This window comes from Peromyscus leucopus, chromosome 4, assembly GCF_004664715.2.
Source record: "Peromyscus leucopus breed LL Stock chromosome 4, UCI_PerLeu_2.1, whole genome shotgun sequence".
Taxonomy (NCBI): Eukaryota; Metazoa; Chordata; class Mammalia; order Rodentia; family Cricetidae; genus Peromyscus; species Peromyscus leucopus.
Window position 1 is genome coordinate 3,170,212 of NC_051066.1, and position 21,287 is coordinate 3,191,498.

The following is a 21,287-nucleotide window of genomic DNA, read 5'->3' on the forward strand; positions in this document are numbered from 1 at the left end:
GGCATGCTGGAGCTGTGTGCACCAGCCCAGCTCCCTGTGTGGTGTGGGGGAGAGGCACACCCCTTTCCTCCAGCCTGCCTTCCCCAGGTTGCATGTCCTTTCTCCATCACAGCACTTACTATGACTCACTCACTCTTCCTGAACCAGTGACGTGGGCGAGGCCAGGGACCAATCTTAGGCTCTTTGTTAACTCCAATGGGGTAAGACCCATCAGGCCCTGTGACTCCAATAGAAGAACTCGGGGCTCAGAGTAGTAGCCAGAGGCAAGCACTTGGTATCAGTAGCTGTGACTTAAGTCCAGGGGCTCTTGCTGCCTTAGTTGATGTCTAAGAGTAGACCTCAGTGAATGACCCAGGGATGCAGTCAGCCTCAAGAGTATGGTGACAGATGGCAGGAGCTCAGACGCGGGCTATTGTCATAGACAGCAAGACCCTAGCCCTTTGAGTAGGCCAGGAGGAATGGAAACAATGTAGCAGAGAGGTGATACATGAGAGAGAATGAGGCCAAAGCTGCTTTCAGCTCTGTGTGTGGCTCAGGGAGCCACTGAGTCACCAGGAACAAAAGACAAGTTACCAACGTGGAGGTCAGAAAACCACGTAAGCCCTCAGCTATAGAATGTAGCCAAACTTTTGAACAGAGGGAAAGAGATGGGCAGCCACTGCAAGTCACAATGGGTTCTGGAGCCCAGGGAGGCTCTCAAGTGGAGAGAGGCAAATCACAGAGCCTCTGGGGCCTGGAGCCTGAGGGGCATGGAGACTACAGGGCCTTTGGGCGGGGGTGGAGTCTTCATGGAGGGGGCATGGAGCCTGTGGGGTTTTGCATGACTGCTCCTGGGTATGGTGGAGGAGAAGGTTTACTGTAGATAAAGGGAGAGCATAAGTCGAGGCAGGGACATCTGGGAGAGTCCAGAGTGGACACGACCAGACTGAGCTGGGCCATGTGGGAGAGGGGGAGAGAGGGGAACCATGTGCAGCAGCCATGAGGACAAAGGTACAGTAGGGTGAGCAACCCAAATGTCTAGATTGTATAGGGAAGAGCCTCTGGGGGAAGGGCAGCCCAGGCCCTGGGGCTGGAGAGTTCAGGACAGAGGGCGGAGTATGCCAGCCATACCCTGTAACAGATAGGGATGCTGGGAGAGTCTGGGGCCAGGTCCTCTTTGATATGTTAAACAGGCACCTCAGCCATTTGTCCCAGGGTTGAGACTTAACACTGGCCATCACTTCCCTTCACATATTTACTGGGGAGCATGGGCTTGGCTGTGCTAGAACCCCAGATAACCCTGAGCAGGGCTGCAGTGTGAGAAGACACCACCCCCCACATCTACATGAGCTGCATGCAAAGGATGCCAGTGACCTCCATGACAATAAAGTGTGCCACACAAGCATGAGGACCTGAGTTTGATCACCAAGATCTATGTCAAAGGACCAGAGGTGGGAGTGGGTACTTGTAGTCCCAGTGCCATGCATCAGTACAGGCAGATCCCTGGGCCTCGCTGGCCACATAGGCTAGCCTAATTGTGGGGCTCCAGACCAGTGAGAGACCCTGTCTCTAAAACCAAAGCAGGACCGGGGAGATGTCTTAGCAAGTAAAGCTCTTGTGTAAACATTAAGACTGGAGCCGAGTGGGCATGGTGGCCTGTGTGCAATGTCAGTGCTTGGAAGACAGGAGCCCCAGAGCAAGCTGGCTGGCCAGACTAACTACTGTTGCGCTCTGGGTTCAGTGAGAGACTTTGCCTCAATGAATAAAGTGGAGAGCGATGGAGGTAGACTCAAACAGCTAAAGGCCTACACACACATGTACACACACACACACACACACACACACACACACACAGTGAAGAAAAGTGATGGACAGCTCCTGAGGAATGATACCAAGGTTGCCCTCCAGATGTACAACCGTATATACCCACCTACCCTCATGAACACATGCACACAGGCACACACACGTACACAAACACATATAAAGACCAAAATGTCCACATATTTTTAAGCGGACATTTCCCTCTGGGCAAATAAATGAATGCAAGTCAGGAGGTGTGCAAGCCGGTACTCACTCCCATGGTGCTGAGCACCGCACCCCTCATAATTTAATTAATAGCATAAATTATGCTATGGATGCTTTCCCCTCTTCCTGACCTTGATTCAAGGAGATGGATTTTATGCTGAAAGGCATGTGTTTTTCTATTTTATACTTTTAGTAGTCATGAAAGATTAAAACAAAGCAGCTTAATTAATTTTCTCATAATGTCACCAGAGCCCAGTAGACAATCTTCTCTGGAACAGGACAGATAGGGTCCCTGAAATAGCATGCACTGGCCATGTAATAAAGAGGGGCTCAGTTTTAAGTGAGAGAACTTCATCACCCACAAGGATGACAAAGGACTGTCTCAGACTCAAGACTCAAAAGGAGGCAGAACTCACTTCAACAGGGAAGGGAATAAATCGACCGATTCTCCTTACTTTAGTAGAGCCTCCTAATTCTCGAGTCTCTGCTGCCCTAGAAAGTGACCATGATGGGTGGGAGGTTTTAGAAGTCCCTGGTGGCCTGCCCTGGTCAAGCCTCATGGTTTCTCCTCTCCCCAGGCATGACGGAGATGGTGCGTAAAATCACTCTGAGCAGAGCGCTGAGAATCATGCAGAACCTGTTTCCAGAGGAGTACAACTTCTACCCTCGCTCGTGGATTCTGCCTGAGGAGTTCCAGCTCTTTGTCGCTCAGGTAGATAGTACGCCAGGCCTGTGGCACTTGAATGATAAGTATGCTTGTGACTGCAGCTGTGTTGCTGGTCCTGTGTGCTGGGAGCTGGGCCAAGGGGGCACCAGGAGGTTGAGCGATTTGCTTGTACACTGTGAGTATTGGCAGCCATTGAGGCAGCTTGCAGTGTGGAACAGGCAGGGCAACAGGTAGGTAAACTGAGGTGACAGGCGCTAGAGCTGGATCACGGAGTCAGGGAACCAGCAAGCCAGGAAGGTGGAGCAGGTGTGGAGCCCACAAGTGGAATGAGCCATGGAGGGGGGGGGGTCCTGGGGGTGGGCTCCCCAGCCAACAGCACAGTAGGGCTGCTTAAAGACCAGCGAGCAGGCTTAACAACCCGAAGCATCCATTTCCAGTGGTCCATCCCTTCCACCTCGAAAGCAGTGTGTTCGAGCATAAGATACTCCAGAGACTTGGCTGCCGGTTTGAAATAGCAGTGGTGGCAAAGTGCGACTCAGAACCAATGTTTAGTTTAGATTTTGTTTTTGACAAGATTAATTTCAGACCATTCCAGACCCTTTGATAAGTTCTGCAGAGCATGCCATAACTATGGACTACAGGGTTAACTGCCATAAACCTTGGTCTCTCTGGGACAAGTCTGCTACCTTAGTGGTTTTACTGTAGTCTGGACATTATGAGTACCTCAATGTTGTTTTGGGGTCTAATATAAAAATCTAGAATTTGAAATAAGATTAAGATTTACCAAACATAAAAATAGCCTGCTTGCCGGCCAGTGGTGGTGCACACTTTTTGATCTCAGCACTTGGGAGGCAGAGGCAGGCAGATCTCTGAGTTCAAGGCCAGACTGGTCTACAGAGCGAGTTCCAGGACAGCCAGAGCTACACAGAGAAACTCTGTCTTGGGGGAAAAAAGAAATAAATAAAGGAAAGAAAGAAGGAAAGGAGGAAGGGAGAGAGGGAGGGAGGGAGGGAGGAAAACCAAAACAAACCCCAGCTTGTTCATCTTTAAAGAGAAGCATGGGGGCTAGAATAGATAGATGGATGGATGGTAGGCCCGTGGATCTGTGTATTTATTGAGTCAGGTGTATTTATTATGTGTAAATTTTGCTTCAATAAAGTTAACTTTTAAAACAGCTATCAGCGCTTCCACTTTCTCTCCTGGCCCTGCTCGCCCTTCCCTCTGGTCTCTTCAACTCTTCTAAGGAGTAAATGGGCAGAGTCAGCACTAGATCCGGGGCATTTCAGATCTCGTGAAATGAGCACACCCACTCTCCGTCCCCAAAGCCCTGTGAGCGTCCTCGTGGTCAGCTCTCTCTGTCCTCAGCCCTCCCTCTTGCTGCAGATAGAAAAGCAAATAAATCAATAGTGCGCAGAGAGCCATCTTTGCTTGTGGTGTGGCTTCGTCATCTGTATGTTTATTGCTGACAGGTGCTCCATTATACGAATATACCACTATTTGTTTATGCGTCCTGCATTTGATGGGCATTTGGATTTATTTCCAGGTCGGGGACGAGAGGAAGGCGCCTGACTGCTAAGCTGTAGGTTTGTAGGTGCATCTGTTCTTGGGAACCTTAAGATCATGTGGCCTCTGTGATTTCCAACTTTCTCACCAGCAATTCTGAAGTAGCAGTTCTTCATTGGGAGACCCTTTAGACGTTCTGATGGGTATAATTGTAGTTCTTTTTAGTACCTTTTTTTCTGAGATAGGATCTTGCTAGAATTATAAGCAAGGGGTGCTATGTTCAGACTTAGTTACGTTTCCTTTTCATGTACTTTTTTAAATTTAAGAGTTTGTTCTTGTTGTTGTTCTTTTATTTTATCCTCCTCCTCCTCCTTCTGAGACAGGGTGTCACTATGTAGCCCAGGCTGTCCTGAACTCACTCTTAGACCAGAATGGCCTTGAGCTCATAGAGATCCACCTGTCTCTGCCTCCTAGGTGCTGGGATTAAAGGTGTGCGCCACCATGCCTGGTAATATATTATTATTAATATATTAATTATAATTATAGTTAATTAATATATTAATAACATTGAAAATATTATTATTATGTGTGTGAGTATAAGTGTAGTAGACATGCATGCACCATGGTGTTATTAAACAACCTGGCCCCAGTCAGATTCGGCCACCTCCCTTCAATACACCAATTAAAAGAGACAAATCAAAAATTTAATGCAGAAAAAAAACCCTGAAAGACATTTATTCCATGTGTCCCCATTGGGGAGAGGCAGAGAGACCCAGCAAATTCCTCAAAGGTCCTGAAGAGAGATCGACGATGTTTAAGTGGAGGGCCTAGGATACCCATAAGTCAGCAGCCCTTTCAAAGCATGGTCCTGCCCACCACTGAGCCATCATAGTCTGCTGGGGCTGTGCTCTCAGGCTGCGTGGTGGTCTGACAAGTTGTTAGAGCTGTGTGACATCTCTTTCTGAGTGACAAGCTCCCTCCTGGCTGGTTCTTTTCCTTCCCCCAGAATGAGAGTCCTGGGGAAATTCCTCTGTCTTTGGGGGTCTATTGTTTCAACAGCTGGTCATATGGAGTATTCTGAATATCTCTTTAGAGTATCCTTATTTCTACCAGGCCTGTGGCAGTGGCTCACATGTGAAGAGCAGAGGCGGTTCTCTCTCCCACCAGGCTCTGAGGCAGGGTCTCTATTGTACAGTTTCCTCCCAGCTGAAACCTTAATACAATAAATTTCCCTGGGAGCTCTGCTTTGAATATCGCTCAGATAGTTTTATATTTTGCATTTTTATTATCCCTTACAGTCTTCTCTGCTTTTCTTTGAGAATTCTTTTGTTCGTGAGCTATTTATAAATGTATTGTTTAGTTTTACAATTATTTTGAGATTCTCTAAATACTTTCTGTTATCGATTTCAAAATTCCGCTTTTGTCTGACCTTTTATTTTGTTAATGCTGGAAATTATAGGCTTTAATTATCTCAAGCTCTTTAATTTTTATAAGACATGATTAACATTTTTATTACACCCTTGTTTGTTTGTGTCAGTGTTGCAGTGGACACTCACATGCCACGGTGTGTGTGGAGGGCAGTGGACAATGCTCTTTGGGAATGGCTCTCTCTTCTTGCCATGTAGGTTCTAGGAATTGAACCCAAGCTGCCAGGCTTGGTACCAGGACCTTCTCCTGCTGCTCCCTGGGTCTTTTAAAATGTATGAAACATTTTCTTCTTGTGGCCCACATGTTATCTGTCTTGGTGAGCATTTCATGTACACTTGATTTGTATTCTGGTACGACCAATGTGGCATTCTATAAATGTCAGGTTTAGTTAGTTCTTTGTAGGGTTCTGTCTTCTTTTACTGATTTACTGACCATTACTGAAATTTCCAATTATGGTTGTAACTAAGATTGTGTTATTCTTTAAATTCTGCCAGTGCTTCTTAAATTCTGTCTCTGCATGTGTTTCAAAATGTTTAGTTTAATGATTAGACTTCTTTATAAGATGATTAATTTGCCCTGAAGTCTACTTTCTGTGACACTGATGAGTACCTTCCAGTTTTTACTGGCTTAGTATTTCCATGATAGACTTTTTTCTTCTCTTACTTTCAAACTATCCACATTTAAATGGGTGCTTTTTGTTGAGAGCATGTATATAGGTTATTGTATTTTAGCCTGCTTGACAGTCTGTGCCTTTTAATTATTGTATGTAAAACATTTACACTTAGTGTGTTATATTGTTTTGGAATTTGGGTCTGGACTTTTGCTAATTATCTTCTATTTATCTTTAGATTAGTTGAATTAAAAATTTGCTTTATCTCTTCTTTAGGTTTATTAGATATATCCATTAAAAATATTTTTAATTTTTAGCCTAGTCCTATAGTTGAGGGTTTGCAGAACATCTTGAGCTTATCATATTTACCATTAATTGTTACCATATTCCTAAGAAAATTCAAACAGCTTAAAACAGCACAGGCCTGTCTCTGTCCTCAGCCTACATGTTTTGCAATATACTTTACTGCTAATTCTATAGCAGACCATTAATTTTATGCTTCAAAAAGTTACCTGTGTTGTTTTGTTTGTCTCATAAAGTCTGGGCTGGCCTCAAACTCACAAAACCCCTTTTACTGCTGAAATGACAGGTATGTCCCTCCACGCCTGATGAAAAGTTGCTTATCTTAGAGAAACGGAAACTACGTATATTTAGCTTTGATTCTTAACACACATCATGCTGCGCCAGCACTCTGAACTCGTTCTTTAGGTCTGGATCCCTCTGCTTTGTCTGACCTGCAGGATTTCCATTAGCCTTTTTTCTTTTTTTTCTTTTTTTCAGTGCATGTCTGTCGGTGGCAAATTCCCTCAGGTCTTATCTGAAGTGTATTTTGCTCTCAGTTTCTAAAGTATTTTGAAATGATTTTAGACTCCCAAGATTTTATAGAGTTAGTCCAGAGTTAGTTCTCCTACTCCCTCCCTGTAGCCTCCAGTGTACATTGTACAGTTGCTGAAACTGGGAATGAACACTGATGTACTGTTAAGAAAAATGCTAATACCTCCTCTGGTATGGGGTCTAGCCTCTGACCCCTGCTAGCCTCCTCCAAGCTGTCAGTCTTTGGTGTTCATGACCTTGATTTTCCGAGCAGTATTGCCAGTTTTTGTTGTTTCAGAAGGATCTTCAATTTGATTTTATCTGATTTCTCTCACAGTCCAATTTAGATTACACATTTTTTTAAACCAAAAATAACACAAAAGAGATGCTGTGACCTCCTCAATTCAGCAGACCAAGAGGTGGATAATACCAGTGTTGTACTCCTGGTGGTGTTGGTTAAATTAGTTGTTACATTGTCTGCTGTGTTTTTTTATTGCAGAGTGGTTATTTTAATCTTTGTAGTCACTTCCTGTCTTGCCAGGAGATAGTCTTTTTAGACAGCATGGAGAGCCTGTTTGCATTAGAGTCCCCTCCCATTTGAGACTGTTGTCAGTTTCCATCAATCTGCCCAAAATCCCACTGGGATTTGTTCAATCCTTGTATCATTTGAATAGAAGAACTGACTGCTTAACGACACGAAATCTCCTGACCCATGGACATGAGTCATGCCTCTTTTAACCGAGGTTTTCCTTAACGTTCTTCTTACCGCGTCTTTGACCCTGCACGGTGTTGAACAGAAGGGATGCAAGCAGACGTCCTGGTGGACATCATTTGTGGTTTTGATGTGAAAGCGTTGTCGCCGGCACGTTGTCCATCAGCTTGCCTTTACCCCCACTCAGCACTTCCAGCATCTTTTCAGGTCAGTGCTAGATCACATCCCATTACGTGAAGAGATCATAACTTGTGTTAGGTAGTTCATATATTTGTTGTTGTTCAACAAATAACATTATAAGGAACATCCTCATGGCGGGGGGGTGTTGGCTTTTCTTCAAATAGGTAAGTCATCCCTGTGCTGAACCATGACATGTGCTTTCTCAGGCAAAGCCAAGCACAAAGCTTTATCAGACATGGGACACAGGTTCCTCTGCAGTGAGTGCCTCTGTCCCTGTCTCTGTGTGTACTGATGTGTAGGGGTGGGGGTTGGTGTGTGTGCGTGCGTGCGTGCGTGCGTGCGTGCGTGTGTGTGTGTGTGTGTGTGTGTGTGTGTGGTAGAGGAGGTGTGAGTCACTGGAAAACAATGAAGAAATCTGGAGCTTTGTGATTTCTTGTGTGGATTAGTAGTGAGTTCGTCCATGCAAGGGGGAGGCCCAGTCCCCTGCTGCCCATGAGCAAAGTCCTTACCCAAACGCAAGCAGCAGGTGGCGCCAGGCAGAAGCAAGCAGGCTCCTCAGTGGAGATTTTTGTGAGGGCTGCAGGAAAAAGCAGACTTGCTTTCCAATTTCAGCAGATGGCCAATCAAAAAATTCCTTGGAGTTTTTTTGGGCTATTTTTTTTTGTTTTGTTTTGCATATGGTCTTCCATCTGGGTATTTGAGAAAAGTAGAGTTTTGTTATCAAAACAGCACTTATTATGGTAAAAGAGTTTGTATTTCTCAGCGAAGTTTTTTTTTTTTTTATTTTTAGTGAATAAAGCCAAAAACCTGCTCACTAATGTCTTGCAGCTTCTCAGAGGGAGCCATTGAGCAGGAGTGCTTCAGTTTTCCCTACAGATGCCATCCTGAGTTAACTCCTAAAACTCAGTGCCTCAGGGTGGAGTCAAGTGAATTGTTTGAAAAAACGAGACAGAGGCCGATGTTCTCCACTGGGTTTAAAACGGAGGAAGTGAAGCTCTAAGCGGGTCTGAGTAAAGGCAGGAAAAGAACTGCAACCCACTGTCATAGCCTTTTCTTTTTGTCTAAAAACCTTTGGTGACTTAGCTATTTGCATGGCTGTCTGTGATGGTTAGTTTTGTCGACCTGACACAAGACTCACCCAAAGAGAATCTCAATAAAGATTGTCTACATCAGGCTGACCTGTGGGCACGGTAGTGGGGGAACTGTCCTGATTGTCTTTGTTGATGTGGGAAGACCCAGCCCACTGTGGTCAACACCATCCCCGGGGCTTGGGGATCCTGAACTGTACAAGAGAAAAAAGCCAGCTGAGCGCTGGTAAGCAAGTACACACGTGTTCACTTGTCTCCCTCTGCTCTTGACTTTGGATGTGCTGTGGCCAGCAGCTTTGGCTCCCGCCACTAAGATGTCCCTGCAGTGGTGGAGGAAACCCTGGGAATGTAAGCCCCAAGCCTCCCTTCTCCATGCTGCTTTTTGTCAGGGTCTTTACCACAGGCAATGAGTGAAACTGGAACGTTTCCTTCATGGAGACAGTATGCTGATCTGCCTGCACTGAGGTCATCAATAGTTTGTTCAAAAGATGCAGTTTAAGCTCCTTGATTTGCCTCAGAGAGTCCTGCACCCCTGCAGCCTCACCTCACACAGTCCCAATTCCTCCTCTTTCCACACTCTGTGAGCATGCATGTGTAGGCCAGAGGACAACCTCAATGTCATTCCTCAGGAGCATCCACCATGTTTGTGGGGTGGAGGCTCTCACTGACCAAGCAGGCTAGGCTGGCCAGCAAGCTCCAGCGGCCCTCCTGTCTCAGACTCCCTAGTGCTGAGATTACATGTCATATGGTCCCTCTGTGCCTATTTTTTTAATGGATTCTAGGGGGTCGAATTCAAGTCCTCCTGTTTGCAAGTCAAGCACTTTACTAACTGGACTATTTCCTCCAGCACCCTACTTGGTTTTTAGGCATCAGCCTCTTGATCTCTCTTTGTGCTATGTTTTTGCTGAGAGCTTGTGACTTCATCTTTTGTGTTTCCTCCAGCTCCCAATGCTGTCTTATTTCATGTGACTGATGTTAACTATTCTGTCTGTCTTTTTTTCTACCTTTTTTGCTGTTGTTTTGAGACAGGGTCTCAAGAAGAGGACTGGCCTCGAGTTTGTTAGGTAGCTGAAGATGGCTTTGAACTCCTAATTCTCCTACTTCCAATAGCCAAGTGTTGGGATGATAGGCATGTGCCTGTCTCAATTCTGATAATTCTTTAACTCCTGCCAAGCTTTTTCTTCCTTCACCAAGTCTTCTCTGCTGCCCACATCTGGGGCAGATCCCAATAGCATTGGGCTGCTTTCTTTATGGTACTTAGGGTTGGTAACTACATTTCCTTCTCTTTTTCTCCTGCTGTGAAGTCTGATTGGTCTTATTGATCACCCACACAAAGTAGATGCTTAAGTACATCTGCCTAATTGAACTGAAAGGTTTTACCTCTTGGAAGGTTGGCCATTGACTTTGGCCTCAATGATCAGCGTGACTTGACCTGTTTCCCAAGAATATAGAACAGACTTGGGCGACATGAGACTTACCAAAATAATGCCATCTAGTGAGAGGCCCAGGGAGTCACTCACTGGTCAGCCTGCCCAGGTGTTGTCCCAACCTCCACCTGGGCCACATGAGTCTTTTCCCATTGGGAGCAGATACAGAGGATGGGATGTTGCCTATTTTTGACACACAGCATCTTGAGAGGCTGAGGCTCAAGGTGGTGATAGACTCAAGTGAGCAAAAGACTGGAGTCAGAACTGAGGGGACTCCAGATATCAGAGGAGTCGGATGATTCAAAGGCATGACTTCATCTCTCCATCTGCTTCGTTTCCCTTTTTTATTTCTAAAAATAGATTGTCACCCCCTTGCTGAGATGGCTAATGCTGTCCCTGTATCCCTTGCTTACCAGCTGGTGCATTTCCTAGGATGATGATATCATCTCCAGCTCAAATTGTTGCTCCTCTTTGGATTGAGAAGGTCTGCCTAGGTCTCATGCATTAGCCCAAGTGACAGCTGGCACCTGTACCATGCTGTGCTACCCATTGGGGGCTTTTCATGCACATGGCCTGTTTTATCTCCATTCAGCATTGGCTGTTCCCATCATCTGTCACATGCAGTGGCAGAGATGAGGGGTCAGAATGGTAGGCTTATATGCATATATGTGCAAGTAGACTTGTGTAGCTTCCACCCCTTGTGGTAGACAGACACTTCCTGAGATCTGCCTGTACCAAGTGCCAGGGCTACCAAACAAGCTGAAAATGCCCTTGCCCTTGTGTTTCTGTGCTGGAAGGGTGATCATCCATCCACCCACCCACCCATCTATCCATCCATCCATCCATCCACCCACCCACCCATCTATCCATCCATCCATCCATCCACCCATCCATCCATCCATCCACCCACCCACCCATCCATCCATCCACCCATCCATCCACCTACCCATCCATCCACCCACCCATCCATCCATCCATCCATCCATCCATCCATCCATCCATCCACCCACCCATCCATCCATCCACCCATCCACCCACCCATCCACCCACCCACCCACCCACCCACCCATCCATCCATCCATCCATCCATCCATCCATCCATCCATCCTTTCTTTCCACTTGAGAAGTCATAGTACCGATCCCACTGCCTTTCCACAAATCCATGTTCTTATTCTTTACCGTACAGAGAAGGAAGATGAGGGTCTGAATGTGGAATAACTTCCCAGAGTCTCATGGCTTCTGATGACATGCGGCCAGGACTTGGACACATTCTGGACTCAGGCGTGATAGACATTAGTCTCAGCAGACATTTATTGTGTGATTTTTAAATACCCAGCACCCAAGGGGTGAGTCTCCGCTTTCAGGGGAGGTCACTGTGTGAGCTGGCTAGTCCTATATGAACTTGACACAATCTCGAGTCATCAGGGAGCAGGAAGCCTCCTTAAGATTGGCTTGTCAGCAAATCTGTGGGTACTGTTTTGATTAAAGATTGATGTGGTGCCATCCCTGGGCCGGTGGTTCTGAGGGGCATAAAAAAGCATGCTGAGCAAGCCAGGAGGAGCAAGTCTATAAGCAGTGTTCTTCCCTGACCTCTGCATCAGTTCCTGGCTCCAGATTTTTGACATGACTTCTCCAGGTGATGTGCTACAAGCTATAAGATGAAATAAGCCCTTTCCTCCCAAGTTGCTTTTGGTCATGGTGCTTTATCACAGCATTGGAAACCCAAACTAAGACACTGGTGATGGATGGTCCAAAGGAGATAGATGAGAGAATCTGCAAAGAGCTCAACACAGGCCCTGTGGGAACCAGGGTGCGGAGTGTGGGGGATGGAACAGCCAAGGAACGCTCTCATACCATCATTTAACCTGAAATGAAATAGTGAGCCAGAGTCAAGGGACCAGAGTTCAAATCCCCTCCATGTCTTCACTGACTATGAGATACTGGGTAAGCACTTCACCTTGTTTCACTGCTCCAGAAGACTAGACCATCACTAAGGTGCCTGCATTCTGATCTGTAACTCTGTGGGTTTGGGCTTTCACAAAACTTCCTGCTGGAACTAAACATCTATGCAAATTACTGTTGAAGGTTTCAGTTGGGGCACACAGGACCTTGGGTAATCAATCATCTTGTTAATGGTGGGGTCTGCAGCCTGGAGCTTGCAGAGCCCTGGTTGATGGTGGGGGCTGCAGGAAACCTGCAGATGGAGGATTCTCACTTGTCCTCCTGATCCCTGTCCCACCCCGTTCTGAGCCAGTGGCTGGGGTCAGGTGGCCGGTGTGACTGGCTGAGAAAAACAGATAGTGGCTTAAGCCACCACACCCTTCCCATGACTCCCCCAGAGCATTCAAAAAGACGCCCAGGCCTAGAGAGATGGCTCTTCCAGAGGTCCTGAGTTCAATTCCCAGGATCAGCATGATGGCTAACAACCACCTACAATGAGATCTGATGCACTCTTCTGGCCTACAGGCAGATATGCAGGCAGAACATTACATAATAAATAAATAAATCTTAAAAAAAAAGAAAAGGAAAGACTCCTCCCACTTCCAAAGCTTCACCCTCTTCTCACCCGGACCCCTCTCCCAGGGTTACCCCTCCCACACTCCCCCCCCAGATCCTAATCTTTTTTGTGTGTTGAAGTTGATGTCATCAGGCTATAAAGGCCTTTTGTGGTGGCGCGCGCGCCACACACACACACACACACACACACACACACACACACACCACCCCGCCTTCATCTCTGACTCTGCTGCCTTCTCAGCCCTGTCTTGACTACTGTGTCCTTTGGGTCCAATCTGCATTCTTTCTCAATGATAAGACCCCATACATCCCCAAACATTGTATTTTCAGAATTCCCTGTTAAGAATCCAAGGTTTGGTGTTGATGTAGACCTAGGTTGAGACCTTTTCTTTATTCTTTTGTAAGTGTGCACTCAGGTGTCAGTCTAAGCCTCAGTGTGCTCTCTAGCACCCCAGGGTTGCAATGTGAATCACACTGAATGCCCCCAGGAAGTGCTCCCTATTCTGCAGTCCCTGCTAAACTGGGGTCTCTAGGAAGCTGTGTCCCCCATAAGGAATGTAAAGAGGATGCTCAGGCATGTATGAAATAAAGACTACTGAAAATGGCTTTGCCGTGTTAGATGGAAATCTAAGCCTAGAATGCTTCTAAGCTAAGAATGCTTAGCTCAGTGGTTAGAGCACTGGCTGCTCTTCCAGAGGACCAGATTCAATTCCCAGCACCAGCAGGGCTGTGAGCAGTAACTCTAGTCCCAGGGCCTCTGATGTTCTTCTGCCATCCTTGGGCACCAGGCATACAAGTGGTGTGTACACACACACACACACACACACACACACACACACACACACACAGAGAGAGAGAGAGAGAGAGAGAGAGAGAGAGAGAGAGAGACAGAGAGAGACAGAGACAGAACATCCATACACATTGAATAGATAAATATAATTTGAAAAGTTAATGCTTAGCATTTTGGATATTTGTGGCTTTGGGAGAGTATAGTAATGAATTTATCACCTTGAGAGGAATTATCTCATTTTTTAAAATCACATCCCTTAGGAGTGAGAAAGAACAAGCACTAACTGTGACCACACTGAGCCCTGGCTTGGCTTAGCTGTGTTGAGATCTCCACCTCGTTCTGAGACAGCCCCCAACTCCAACAGCCCAATATAACAACACTTGTAACTGGAGGAGCTTCATTGTTCCACATTCTAAACTCCAGTTTCCCCAGACACATTTAATGTTTTAAATCACAACTATTATAATCATGTTATTTTGCAGAACTGATCTGTCGTGAGAAGTGTGGGGATAAACATGCTCACTCGGGTCCCTGCTTTAATGTGCTTTTCCCTCTAAAGCAAGCTTCTAGACAGGAAAAGTGAGAGGCATAAACAGTCGTTCTTGGAGAGACTATTTTATAGGTCAAGGAAACCCTGCTTCCCCCAAACAAGTGAAGGTCATCTTTCGCCTTCAGTTTGTATCCCTTTGTCTCATTTTGGAAAAAAGAAATCTTGGTGATGGCATCTGAGTCACTTAGCCGAGACATCTAATGTTCTGCAAGAAAATACTGGAGCCAACCTTGACTTCAGCGACTGTTTCAAAAGGAAATTATGAAAATTGTCCCGGGATTCCTCTACTCATCTCCAAAGAAATGAAGAATCTCTCCGACTGTTTCTGGTTCAAGGCTTTTCCGTGGGATTGCATCTGAGACGGTGCTAACGGAGGGAGAGATGCACCTGAGACGGTGCTAACGGAGGGAGAGATGCACCTGAGACGGTGCTAACAGAGGAGAGATGCACCTGAGACGGTGCTTACGGAGGGAGAGATGCACCTGAGACGGTGCTAACGGAGGAGAGATGCACCTGAGACCGTGATGCAGTTATTAGTGTGTGTGTGTGTGTGTGTGTGTGTGTGATGCATGTGTGTAGGTACATGTGTTCACAAGCAGAGGCCAAAGGCAGACACTGGTGTCTTGCTCTGTCACCCTCTACCTTACTCCCTTGAGGCAGGGTCTCTCCTGAAGCGGGAGCTCTCTGTTTCTGGCTAGGTCAGCCAACCACTGAGCCCAACAACCTTCCCATCTCCAGCCCCACCTGAGCGCTGGGGTAGCATGTGCAGCCATACCTGGCTTACATGGGTTCTGGAGATCTGCAGGCAGGTCTTCATGCTCGCTCAGCCATGTCCTCAGCCCCTTAACTTTCCATTTTGATGTCATTTCAGAAAAACTCTAAGAATAATACAATAATTTCTACAAACCCTTCACTCAGGCTGGAGAGATGGCTCAGAGGTTAAGAGCACTGACTGTTCTTCCAGAGGTCCTGAGTTCAATTCCCAGCAACCACATGGTGGCTCACAACCATCTGTAATGAGATCTGGTGCCCTCTTCTGGCCTGTGGGGATATGAGCAGGCAGAACACTGTATACATAATAAATAAACAACATAATAAATAAATAAATATTTTAAAAAAACCTTCATTCAACCTGGGAGGTCACTATTTCAGCATATTTACTCCATTCTCATTCATTCATTCATTCATTCTCTCTCTCTCTCTCTCTCTCTCTCTCTCTCTCTCTCTCTCTCTCTCTCTCTCTCTGTTTTGAGACAGGGTTTCTCTGTGTAGCTCTGGCTATCCTGGAACTCACTTTGTAGACCAGGCTGGCCTTGAACTCACAGAGATCCACCTGCCTCTGCCTCCTGAATGCTGGGATTAAAGGCGTGCGCCACCACCGCCTGGCCTTCTCTATCCTTTTTGACTGTATTGATTTTGAAGGTTACTGAAAATAAAGTTTTCATTGGGTGTGTCTGTATATGTGTCTGTATGTGCATGTGGGTGCAGTATCTGGAAGACAGAAGAGGGCATCGGAACCCCTAGAGATGGAGTTACAGGGAGCTGTGCGCCACCCGATGTGGGTGCTGAGAACTGAGCACAGGTCCTCTGCAAAAGCAGTGCCCACTCTTGGCTGCTGAACCGTCTCTCCAGCCCCCAGAGGGCAGATTTCAAATGTTCTCACCACAAAAAAGTGATACATATTTTGAGGTAATCCACATAATTAACATGTAATTATTTCATCATTCTATAATCTATACATAATTCAATCTATACATGTGCTAAACATAATAAACACATAATTTTATCAATTGATTAAAAGTACATTAAAATATATTAGTATCTTTACTAAGTCTTTACTTCATTGAATTTTTGAGGGTTTCACCTTTGTACTTAAGTATGTTCTACAATACTGGGGATCAACTCAGGGCCTCACATATGTTAGGTAAGTGCTCTACCACTGAACTGTGCCCCGAGTCTCATAATTAACCTTTTGCTGAGGAGATTTAATAATTTCCTGTCTTGGCTATTATGTGCAGGGCTGCATCAGATAGGGAAGTGTGCAGGTAACTCTTCAAAACACCGATTCCATTTCCTTTTGATATATACCTAGTAAGTGAACTGTTAGATCACGCTTCTAATGTTTTGAGGAACCTTAAAAATTATGATTATGCTGTTTTGCACGGGGACCACATGCAAAGGTTTCTCCTCCACAGCCTTTGCTGCTTGTTTGCCGTTGCTCTGGTCATGGCTGTTCTGACAAGTGTAAAATGATGCAGATTTTAGCTCGCACTTCTTTGGCGGTTAGCGATAATGAGCATTCCCCTGCACATCTGACAATACTTTACAAATCTCCTTTTGAGAAATATCTATTCAGATATTAACCATTTTACTCTACTTTTATTTTGCATTTGTGTGTTGTGCTGTTTGTCCTGGTGTTGTACATGCGGGTGTGTACTTTGGACGGATGTCTTTCTCAACCGCTCCCCCACCTTATTTTTAAGACAGGATCTCTGACTGAACCTTAATGCCATTTCAGGTAGATTGGTTCACTAGCAGTCCCTGGGGTCCTGTCTCTGCCTCCTGAGCACCAGTGGTACAGACATGTGCCATCACACCTGGCTTTTTAAAAATTTATTTTATGTGCATTGGTGTTTTGCCTGCATGTACCTCTGTGTGATGCTGTTGAATTCCCTGGAACTGAAATTACAGACAGTTGTGAGCTGCCATGTGGGTGCTGGGGATTGAACCTGGGTCCTCTGGAAGAGCAGCCAGTGCTCTTGACCGCTGAGCCATCTCTCCAGCCCCCACACCTGGCTTTTCCGTGGCTGCCAGGAATCCAAACTCAGATTCCCATGCTTGCATGGTCACAGTTGGGTTGTTTATGTTTCACTGACTTGAGACTCTGCCCCGTATTGGATATGTGGCTCGAAAATATTCTCCACAGTTCTGTTGGTTGCCTCCTCCCCTGTTTAGGGCTTCCTATTCAGGTCTTTTTTCATAATTGTTCCAATAGTGTATAGAAAAGAAAGTTCTGGATCATAGGCATCACTCAGTGTGTCATTTAGTCTCCTTCCCCTGGAGGAACTTTACCATCTGTGTCCATTGACTGGCATTTTGATGAGTACAGGCTAGTCATTGAGGTGGCTGCCTCTCAATCTAGGATTGTCTGAAGTTTCCTCATTACTGGATTTAGAATACATTACAGAATCATGCTGTGTTTTGCTTGGGAGTATCGCATCTGGAAGTACCTTGTGTCCATGTTTCTGATTATCGGGGACATTAACTTTAATCATTTGGTTGAAGTGATGTGTGCTAAGTTTCCAAGACAAAGACAATAAATATATTCTATTCCCCCTTCCTAATCAGTAAGCATCTTGTGGGAAGGTTCTTCACTACCTTCTCCCTCCTAGCTTTAGCTTTTATTAATAATCCTTGCCAGGCTCTGTGGTGATATTTTAATTGTGATGAAATGTGATTTTATTTGTATGCTAATAAATAAAGTTTGCCTGGAGATCAGAGGTCACATAGCGAGGCCACATAGCCATAAACAGAAGTCAGGCAGTGGTAGCACACGCCCTTAATCTGATCACATGGCAGGCAGAGTCTCTGTGTGGTCAAGGACACAGCCAAGCATGGTGACAGTAGCCTTTAATCCCAGTACCAACCATAGAGACCTGAAGGTCTGTAGACAGGCAGTGACTAGGAAGTCATGTGGCTGGGCTTAGAGCCAATGAGAAGGCAGAACAGGAAGGCAATTAAAAACACAAGTTAGATGGGAAGAAGCTCTCTCTGGGGAAGCGATGGTGGCGAGGTGGTAAGATAACGTAGCCGTGGCTCTTTGCTAATGCTCTGATCTCTTTGGCTATTACCTCTGTATTTGGCTCTGTGTTTAGAAATTTGTCTACAAGGCTCTCTTATGGTGATGATGGTTGCCAAATGCTGACATATAAAGCCATCAAGCCTTGTTCAATTGGCTGGTGATTTTTTGCTTCAAAGGAGAACTTGGCTTTCTCACTTCCTATTGCTGTGCGTAAACACGCATGTTAGTGTGGACTTGTGGACTCTTGTTCATCGGGTTATAATCTTTTACTATCATTAATTTGGATGCTTAAATTATCCGCAATCTGGCCAGCAGAACCCTGAGTCCGTCCTTTAGCGGCCCTGCCCTTCTTTGTGCACTGTGTCACTAGCATGGTAAGAGACTCCGTGGAGTCAGCCAAATCTCCAAAAAGTCTTAGATTCTTTTTTTAACGGATGCTCATTGCTACATGAGTGCCATGTGCTTCTTTCCCATCGTTTATTAATATGATTGTGGCTAGGGTGTGGTGGTGTGTACCTGTGATCCCAGTACTTAAGAGATGGAAGCAGGAGGATCAAGAGTTCGAGACCAGCCTGAGGTACACAGTGAGACTCTATCTCAAATTACACCAGAGATGAATTGTTGCATTCTCTTTGCTATCCTGGAATAACATATAAGTAACCTGTACATACAGTTAAAAAAAAAAAAAAAAACAACCAACCAACCAACCTCTCTCTACGCCCTCTAGAGCAGACAAATGAGACACATTCTTTATAAACAAATGATCCACACTTCAATGAGTTCACAGTGCTATGCCATGTGATGTGATGAAGGCCTCCCTGGCTGACTCTCTACCTCTAATAAGCAAGTTTGGATATAAGAAAAAGAAGATAATACATGATCGAGCACTATAGTTTCTCTCTATATTTACTATTTCTCTCTGTTCGGCTCTATTCTCTGTGTTTGCATATTTGACTATATTCTGTATATTTAAAACTATTTCCATATGTAGGCACCAGATAGTGTATTCATGATAGGTTTGCCATAAGCCACTGTGCCATTAGGGAGGTGACATTCCTGAAATAGTAAATATACTCAATAAAATTTCAGGAACAAAAAGGGGGAAATGTAATTTTTTTCCCCTCTATCTACCCAGCTCTTTTCTCAATTCAAACCAGAAAAATTCTCCCTGTTTCTACAGAACACAGAGCAAGGCTCTGGTCTATCTTTATGTCATCTATAAAACAGCCTTTCACATTCAGGAAGCCATGACAGGATGACTCAATACATTGAGATCTTTCTGGAATCCCTGGACACTGCCCACAAACTGCCAGTCATATGCTCTAGTCACGGTGACAATGACACACGCCACTAGGAATTTCCAAGACCCTTCCTAGGTGGCAGTGATAGCTTTCTTGAGACCATGGGCTGACCTAAATGAAGCAAAAGCATTTTCATCTCAGTACCTTAGAAATGCAAACCTCATATATTGCTCAGAGGCATTTAATTTTTAATACAGTCCTAGAATTGTGTCTAATTCAATGCATTTGCCTGGTTCCCACTTTACCTTCTGAATCAAAATGAGCCTTGTCTGTCTCCCTGCCTGAGTGGGGAGACAGCTGAGCTCACTGCCTTAGGTGACCCAAACTTGCATCCAGAGTGTTCCAGGAAGGCTTGTGGCTTCTCAGAGCATGATCATCAGTTCGCCAGAAAGCGTGAAGAATTGTGGAAGCCCTAGACAGAAGAATTCTCAGTAAGGTCAACAGGCAAAAGCCTCCATTATACAGAAGAGGAAACTGAAACCCAGAGAGGAGAAGAAATGTGACCAAGATGTACAGAGACTTGGAAACACTAATTAGGCTTAGAATGGAAGAAACTGGTGTTGAAGAAGTTCTGGGGACTGGGAAGGACCTGAGAATGTGAAATCCACTTTCCCTTCTAGATGGGCCCCTCTTTTCCTAAGTGGGCAGCTGAGTATGTTTCAAAGCAGTTCACCCACCAAGTGCGACAGTTGTAACTAAACATTCCCGAGTCGCGCCCTTCACCCTGTGCCCTTCACCCTGTGTCTCACCCTTTCTCTGCTCTCTCTGGGCATGATTTGGCCCCCTTGGTCCCAGGGAACATGCATGTCCTCTGCAGACGCTGTGACAGACCTCGATGAATTCTAAAATGGTCTCCGTGTCTCTTAAGCATTGAAAGCTTAGTCTGCATGTGATGCTGCTGTTAATGAGCTGGACACACCTGACACGGCTCTTCTCTCTGAGGAACAAGCAGGACACAAGGAGGGACACGCGTCCTGACCTCCATTCCCTCGGCACTGCCATCTAAACCAGGAAACACTGGGCTGTGGAGCAGCCCGCGTAGGCTGCAGCTGCTACCATTGCCTTCACACTACGTAAAACTTAATAACGACCTTCTCAGAGGGCTGTTGGAAGGATGGCAAGAGATTGAATTTTAATAAGCCAGGCAGTGGTGGTGTGCACCTTTAATCCCAGCACTCCAGAGGCAGAGACAGGTGAATCTCTGTAAGTTCGAGGCCAGCCTGGTCTACAAAGCTAGTTCCAGGACAGCCAGAGATGCACAGTGAAACACCCTGTCTCGAAAAACAAAAATGAAAACAAACAAACAAAAGAATGAGGTGCCCCCCCCCCCCCCGCCCCAGCACAGTGACACTTCTGTTAGTTTATTTCCCCTTCTTCCCCAACATGGCATGCTTGAAGCAACCTCCTGATACTCAGCACAGAAGACCAGGGGTAAAAGTGGTCCACCTCTGTGCTCCTACCCTTCACCCTTTGTTCAGATAACCACACAGTATTTTAAAGTGTGTGGGCGAGGGCTGGGAGGATGGCTCAGGGATACAGCGCCCTAAAGGGAGATGGAAACAGGAGAATCCTGGGCGCTCAAGGCCAGTGACCATGGCGTACACATGGGAATAGGCAGCCGTGAGCAAAGAGACCCTGTGTCAAGGTGAAAGGCATGGTGGTCCTCTGACCTCCACCATGCACTATGGCATGCATGCACCCACAAACATGGTTACACATATCACACTCATATATACACCTTTGGAATATTCAATTACATGGGCCAAATATAAACAGGGAGCTCATGCTTATTTGGAGAAAAGGCAAAGGAGAAAGAGATGCTGCCATCGGTTGTGATGTCACTGACTAACCTGTCCACCGACCAATGCCATCATCTCGCTTACCCCGTATTTTGA

General features: G+C 45.7%; 1 protein-coding gene across 6 annotated transcripts in view; it reads left to right on the forward strand.

The window, feature by feature from the left end:
* Ttll11 (tubulin tyrosine ligase like 11) overlaps window positions 1–21,287 on the forward strand; it is a 231,506-nt gene that overhangs the window by 38,944 nt on the left and 171,275 nt on the right. For 5 of the 6 annotated variants that reach the window (XR_005091290.1, XM_028886112.2, XM_037204479.1 and 2 more), the window contains one exon: window positions 2,583–2,716. The exons of the other annotated variant lie outside the window; for it this stretch is intronic. Coding sequence is in view for 4 of the 5 variants with exons in the window: in XM_028886112.2 (XP_028741945.2) it covers window positions 2,583–2,716 (134 nt within the window). In the remaining variant the exon portion in view is untranslated. The remainder of the gene's footprint in view (window positions 1–2,582; window positions 2,717–21,287) is intronic. 6 annotated transcript variants of the gene reach the window in all.